This window comes from Cibotium barometz, chromosome 2, assembly GCF_041138505.1.
Source record: "Cibotium barometz isolate CiBa-2024 chromosome 2, ASM4113850v1, whole genome shotgun sequence".
Lineage (NCBI taxonomy): Eukaryota > Viridiplantae > Streptophyta > Polypodiopsida > Cyatheales > Cibotiaceae > Cibotium > Cibotium barometz.
The window spans coordinates 37,829,159-37,836,928 of record NC_141047.1 but is presented as its reverse complement, the minus strand read 5'-3'; the positions used below and the strand labels follow the sequence as shown (position 1 = coordinate 37,836,928).

The 7,770-nt window shown below is 39.1% G+C and overlaps 1 protein-coding gene across 1 annotated transcript; it reads right to left on the bottom strand.

The window, feature by feature from the left end:
• Positions 1-816: 816 nt before the first annotated feature.
• Positions 817-3,211, bottom strand: LOC147641024 (uncharacterized). Its single transcript, XM_086817425.1, has 2 exons — positions 3,077-3,211; positions 817-2,324 (listed from the first exon to the last, which is right to left on the bottom strand). Exon 2 carries the CDS (start codon positions 2,192-2,194, stop codon positions 1,286-1,288), a length of 909 nt encoding a protein of 302 aa, XP_086673551.1. The 5' UTR covers positions 2,195-2,324; positions 3,077-3,211; the 3' UTR covers positions 817-1,285.
• Positions 3,212-7,770: the final 4,559 nt, after the last annotated feature.

The window sequence follows — 7,770 nt, the reverse complement described above, 5'->3', positions numbered from 1 at the left end:
AATTTCCAATTTGGATAGGGTATTGTAGTATAACGATGGGAAAAAATGCCTCGCAAATGAAGGATAAGGTTGTTGAAGTCCCATGCATGAGGTGCTGGGTTCAAACCCTGCTGGCTGTTGACGACAGTATGAAAAACAAGACGCACGCGAGCACAAAGATCCAAAAAAAAGAAAATTTGTCCTTCTACCTTTAAGGTTAACCTTCCCACACCAGCTGCTGAGACTGATAGAGTCGTGAGGGCTATCATAGAGTCGCGATTGCTATATTTCACCAAACCCGAAATCATGCATTTTATCTTTCAACCCATGCCATCCAAGCCTATGGCTCACGGTTCACCCTTACCGTCTCATCCAAGCCTAACACAATCTTGCTCTCATTCACACATTATCACGATTCACGCCACCGCCACCACTCGACCATTGGTGGGCAAAGTGGGTTAAAGCTCTCATCTCTTTGATTGTGTGAGGTCTTTGCATCAGAGCCCACACTTCGATTTGACCACGCTATTCCTGCCATGGCCTGAGCGCCAACCATCAGAAGATTGTAAAATGATAGGACCCATAGCTCAATCCAGATAGAAAGAAACACAGAATGGTTCAGCTGCGGCCCCTCATTGGACAGTAAACAAGAAAAGCTTCATTGAAACCTGCAATTGTGATTACGTACAACACACTTCCCGTAAGTTGGTAAAGATAGCATGCTTAGCATTCATCAACATGCTTCCCGGCTAGACTGTACACCAGGTTTTCTAACTGAAAAAACAGTCTTGAACAAATACAACGTATACAAGTAGCAACGTAAAAAGGGAATATATATTTTCATTTTCAAACCACATATATCTATGTTATTACAAGCTCGTAGATTAGGGAAAGAAAAACTTTACATGGCAGGCATGCACTTCTTAGATGCCAAGCCTGCTTTGCAATTGCTTCAAGGCACTCTTGAAAACATTGCAAATGGTCAAGCTTAATCCTATGGCATATCAAGACATCAAAACTTTTGTCTTCGCTACAGGAGCTGTACTGTATGTGCTGCTACTCATGAAGTGAACCGATCCCATTGCAGATCCACATGTAGAACCCTTAAGAAAACAACCCAATAAGGCCGAGCACGCGACACATTGGAAATCCAAGCACAAGCCATGAGTGCGGGTCATTATTAGCCACCAAGCAACGATAATATGTATGCCATAGCTGCTTTGCTCCACTGGCCTCCATAAGCAAAGAAGCACAAATGGAACAAAGCACACAAAGTAAAGAGTGGATTTGGCGAGGTTTCTTCATCTTACTCACTCTTCCAAGCATAAAGTAACAAGGAGAACCCGGAGCTCTCTGCATCTTTGATGGAAGAAGATGAACTAGATGTCTGGTGCCAATGGAAGAGAGATGTGCTGGAAGCCAAGCTGGACCATGACTTGTCTGTGGCCATGCTTGTTTGGAACATGAAGACAGCATGGCCGTCACTAGGGCTGAATAGCCAGTTATGAACATCCCAGAACAACTCTACAGGAAACCCATCAACTAGTATGGTCTGATTCCCTCTAAATTTCCACATGAGTCTCTTGACTTGAACCACAAGCTGTTTATCCACTCTAACAGAAAGCCTGGGTTCTCTACCTCCTGTATTGCACTCTATGAGTATGTCGTGGGTACGGCCATTCTCCCCAAATTGGGCTTTTGTGGAGTAAAACCTTCTGCCAAAAATGTGCTCTCTTCTCGAAATTATGGTCGTTTCTGCAGATAGTGATTCGGCCTGTGTTTTACTGTATGCCGCCTGTGCCATGTCCCCCAGCAAGAGGACAATTTCATGGTCATGGACAAGGGCAAAGAAGAAACCCTCAATGGGTTCAGGACCAGATGCATATTTGGCCCCTGAGAGGTCCCAAACCACATCCACTTTGGTGTTACTCCCAACTTCTATTGTCTTGCTTCCTTTCTTCTTTCCAAACAGCCATGGCTTCATGTCAACGTTGCATGTGCTGCTGCTCTCACATGCCATATCCTGCACATTCAGAGATAACCCTAGCCCCACTAGGGTTTTGCACCATGTCACTGTGACCAAGGGAGACATACCTCCAATGCTGATGCGGTACAAGCATGTCACCACATTCTCTGTTGTCCTCACACTCCCGCAGGCGAACGAGTCGGCCACTTGGACACCATACTCGCCGAAACAAAATGGCAGGTCAAGCATTTTCAATCAGAAGAACTGGGTCTGCACAACCGTACTTGTCGATGTGTCTGAAGAAGATGACACGGCTCCACACACAAGGAGGCTACACCATCTTTTTTCTTTGGGGACTCGTCGAGGTCAGGTTGAAACCCTAATTAACATCAGAGAGGAAACCAATGAAGCGCATAAGCACGTGCAGACAAGTAATGTGAGGCTGAATTGTATTTGTTTGCAGCAGGCGATGTAACGCTTACGGCCTTAGCTTGTTGTGGGAGGAACGGAAAACAAAGAAACCCCTAGGCTGCTCCCATTAAACCCTAAAATGGAGTCAGAATACGTAATTTTGCTTGTTGGAGAAGGAGGCAAGAGATGGAATCAGCAAAGAACAGGGAAGTTGAAATGCAAAGCCTAAAACCGCTTGCAAGAGAGGACGAAGCCCCAAATTGCTATTCAGAGGTGAGACTGGGGCTTCCAAAAGATGTGTCAAGACCTGCATTGCTGCAAAATTGCATTCCAAAACCCGACATAACCTGTGGGCAGGGGAAAAACGGGAGCAGCAGGGCTGCAGACCCTGAAGTGAGGTAAGAGGAGAGGAAGGGTGTGCAGAGCAGCAAACTCCAAAAAGGTTGGTACTTGCAGGGAAGGAAGTGAAAGCAGAAACGCTCAAAAAAAAAAACCCTAGCGGGCTACAGACGAGTGGTCTGTGGAGAGAAGAAGGGTACTATAGGGAAGTTGCAGAGATGGAAAGACTTAAGAAGAGCCCACAAGGCGGAGAGGGAAGACCCAGTTTAGAAAGCGGGGGGGGGAGGGACGAGGGGGTGCTCAGACTTTGACAGTCCTCCCAGAAAAGCAAGAAACGTTCAAAAAAGAAAGCAAGGAAAAAAAGAGACAGGAGAGACCCACCTCTTGCGGTAGAGCGATACAGGCCCCTTCGTCTGTCTCTCGTCTTCTTCCCTTTGTTATTCGAATTTCGAACTCTCCATCAAAAATAGTAGTAGCCTTGACCTCTTCACCGAGCATATTCACCCACCTGCCAAATCCAAACATCCCCCCTCATTAAATAGTAGTAATAATCACTATAGTAACTCGCAACCTCCTCTCATAATTTGATCCATTAATCCATTTATTTTATAGAAGAATGAAATCTTCTAAGTTCTGAATATCCAAGTGTTGAAGTTAAGCTTCTTCTTCCTCTATTAAGCTTTATGTATCTTTCTCATTTTCTAATATAGTTCTAGTCTTTTATAAAAAATAATTTATGGATTATGGATTATTCTTTCAAGAGTATTTAGTATTTGTTTTAGTGACACTAGTTCAACCCCGCCACCATAGACCATGGGGTCTTAAAGACCCTTGTCGGGTGAGATCCACGACCACTGTGCACTGAAGATTGCACGCACAAATCTTTACCATCCATCTTCAAAGTAAACTCAGCCCAGTAAACTTCGTAACGCCAGAAAATAGCACACGATAATGGCTTGAAACCACATGCTCTCCATTGCTTGAAGATATAGTGTAGAGGTAAGATGTTTCCATGTGTGACCCAAGGTCTAGAGTTCAAATCTTCTTTTGCACATAACATCTTGTTCCAAAATTTTCTAAGTCCCAAACCCAAATTCACCCTCACCCCATGATGTAAAGTATGATTTGCCGAGTAAACTAGGAAGTAAACTATGCCCGCTTAATAAGCTACAAAGTAAACTAGGAAATAAACTACAAAGTAAAACTAAGATGGAATTTTTCCAGTTTACTAAGCATAGTTTATTGGGCCAAGGTTATCGAGCTGAGTCTACTTCATCCGACGACCCAAAAAGGCGTCGTGATTTAAATCAATGCCATCCATTGATCTCACTAACAAGGGTCTTTAAGACCCCGTGGTAGATAGTGCTAAGGGTAGTCCACAGCTAACGATCCTTACATCTTGAGAAAAAGGGGGCAAAAGGCCCATCCACTTAAGAAAGGCAAAAAAAAAATCCCTTTTAATTTTAACTTCATCCTTACAAGAAAAAAGAAAGGCAAAAAAAACCCTTTTAATTTTAACTTCATTCTTTCAAGAAAAAAGAAAGGGAAAAAAAATTTGTTGAGTCTGTAAACACCCATTTATAAAGACCCTAACCTTCATTTTTATAACCTCCATGTTTTTGATACCCAAAAAAATCAAAACAACTTTTGAACCTTACATAGCAAATCACATTAATTTCTTTTTTTTTAATTTAAGTTTGGAGAATTAGAAATTACAACACACACAACCCCCATCTTTACAAAGCACCACCTCAAGTGGCCCCACCAAACAGGGTTTGAACCTGCATGGTCTTTAAACACCCTAACAACTGGGCTACGCGCTTGGTGGTAAATCACATTAATTTCATATGACACATTAAAACACATTGCTATAAGAAAAAGCAAAACTTGCGTGATGAAGAAGAGGTAACGACGACGACTGCCACTTAGGCTAAGTGCCAAAAAACTAGGAAAACCCCCTATCTTTTTAACGTGACTTGCAAAGTTTTTTGTGACTAAGCTAATGCTTAATTCGTGTATGAGAAAATGCATAAGTCATGTATGACACAATCTTTGGGTAAAACATGAGTCTCACTTCCATTTTGTGCCTCGTCGTGTGAACTTCCTTTTCAAAATTGGTGGGCTAAAAATACTTCACAAATGACCCAAGTTCAAGTTAATTAGGCAAAAAATGAGGTGAATTGAAATCCCTCCTCACTTTCCTTGTAACGTGAATCATTTTAAAAAATGGTGCTACAAAGGTTGTGCAAATACATAAGAGAAAGAAAACAACACAAACAAGCAGTATAAGAAAATCACATGTGAATGCTCCTTGGATATAAATTAGCTACTTTCTACAAGCTAGGATCAACACATTGAGGGTGGACATGAGATTTCACTTCTCAAATCATCTAAAAAGAGGAGTGGTCTATTATGAGTCTATTATTAATCTTCTGTAACTAGGATCTAGAAATGAACTTGCTTTGTATCAATAAGGTTATGTTCAAAAGCAAGCACCACTCAACAAATGTGTTGAGTGGCATGTTTAGAAGGAAACACCACTCAACAAATGTGTTGAGTGGCATGTTTAGAAGGAAGCACCACTCAACAAACGTGTTGTTGAGTGGCATGTTTAGAAGAAAGCACCACTCAACAAGTCGAGTTGGCACTTCCTAATGGTGCAACCTTGGGTAGACCGATTAGCAGCAAAAAGTGCACCAAATACATGTTTCACAAATGTAAATATCAAGATTTGAGTCTAACATGACTATGGCATGCATCAAAGGGTACATAGAGCTGACACGAAGCATAGCTCACAAGACACAAAGCATAGATCACAATACTTTAACCCCTAGACGGTTAGATATAATCCACACATAATTCCACATATGCTACATTTGTTGCTTGCAAATTGTGTATGTAGCTTAATCATACATCTTTAGCATTGAAACACGAGGCCGAAAACCCCTCCCAATTTACCTACCCTTTAGGAACTCTAGGAAAGTACGGGTTTTGAGGTTAATATGACGTTTTGGTCTTGCCTAATGCAGGGCATTGTGAGGGCTAATTTTTTTGTTCAATCAAAGCTTCTTTTCATCATGGGATATAAAAATTGATGAAATTTTGTGTTTTTTTTTTAAAGATTCGGTGTATATATATTTTTGATTGGCATTTATTGTTTGATTAATTATTGTTTGCAATAAGAAGTCAATCGTTTAAAAGCAAGGATGGAGGTTTCTTCTACAATTTTGGTTTTTGAAAATTTTAGATTTGGTGTAGATATGTTTTGATTAGTATTTATTGTTTGTGAAAGTTTACAAAAAAAACTCTACATACTTAGTGGCAAGACACCCTTCTACAAACTAGGAGTTTTTTCAAGGCTTATAAAAACAACTCTCCTAACTTCCAATGTGCCTCTTTGTTTAGACTTTTATGTGCAAAGGAGTCCAATGGGTGATGTGTTTAAAGTTTGAAAAGTGTTTCTTTCTTCCTAGGCATTGATTGGGCTAAACACCCTTTTCAAAGACATCATAATTTCTAAAATGATTGCAACATCACTTAACATTTTATGTTTACATTATACATGGAAGCTTTTAGGATTGTTGTATTTTGAATTAAGAAATAGAGTCCTTCCTCCAACATGGAGTAGAATATATCTCTTAAATGAGTACTGCATCAAAAGAGGTACCTCACATGCCCACATGCACACCTTAAAGCTCATTATAAACTACCTTGATGAAGACCTCTTTGGGACCTATGTATCTTAAGATACCCCACCCCCACCCCCATCCCATCCCCTCTCTCATCTTTCCAATTCAACATTGAATGCATACATAAAGAAGAACCTTCACCTTTAATATGTACTTGTTTTATAATGAATTAAAATGGCTTTGAAAGAAGCAATTAGTCAGTATTTTCATCAATCGATTTTTTTATCAAGGAGTTTTGTTGAACGCAAAGAAAAACCATCTATCTAAAAAGTAATCATTGAAGTTCTACCAATCCACATATTTACTCACTTACATACATTGAAATCCTACCAATCTACATATTTATTCGCTTACATACATCAAAGAAGCATGTTCCATGTTCTTGCATGTTCCATTAACCAATTTATTTTTTAAATTTTCTCATTTATTAACTCAAGTATATCAATCACTATTTTAAAGAAGTCCCAACATAAGGAGGGTTGTGTGGAGGATATCAACACTTAGTCAAGATGACTTTAAAAAATATTGAGCATGCTCTAAAGTAGATTTATTAAATCAAGGCTTCAAACTAACTTGAGAAGATCTAACAGCATCTTGTTTACTAAATTAGTAAAATGGATGCTTTATGTTCAAGTGCAAGACTCTTATGCCATTTTTAGAAATACCATGATTTTGAATTTAATCATTTTAAAACATTTAAGAAGGTTCCTTATGTATATGCAAATGTCATGCATTCTTCTATGCAAACAACAATAAGTGAATCATAAAAAAATCGAAATGTCTTGTTTTGAACATACAAGACACATCTTTTAAAGTGTGCAAATTTTCATAGGAAAGACAAATTCTATTATTATGTTTGGTATAATGAGCATAATATTTTTCCATTCCAAAAAGAGCTTGCTATAAAACCTAGCACATATTGTTCATAGGAAAAACAAAATTTGTTATTATTTTTGGTATAATGAGCTTAATATTTTTCCATTCGAAAGAGCTTGCTATAAAACTTGGCACATATTGTTCATAGCAAGCATGCTAAAATAAGTGAGTGGAATGGGGTTTTCAAAGGAAACATGGTTGCAACACCTTGTCCAATCTCTTCAACTCATTTAATTTTTTTCATTATGGTCTGAAAAATCTGAGACAAACTTCAAAATGCTTCTAATCATGACTTTGCATGACATGCTTGCAAAGTTGCAAGGGGTTTAAGCACTATGTATGTGTGCGCCAATGTATTACCAAAGTAAAAGGACACTCTCACATATCCTACTTCCAACCTAAAATGATTACAATGTACATATTCATCTTTAACCTAAAAATGATTACAATGTACAAATTCTTCTTTAACCTAAAAATGATTACAATGTACATATTCTTCTTCGGGTTTTT

Coding starts and splice junctions, on each gene's coding strand:
- LOC147641024 (XM_086817425.1), bottom strand. CDS start 2,194: ATGCTTGACCTGCCATTTTGTTTCGGCGAGTATGGTGTCCAAGTGGCC.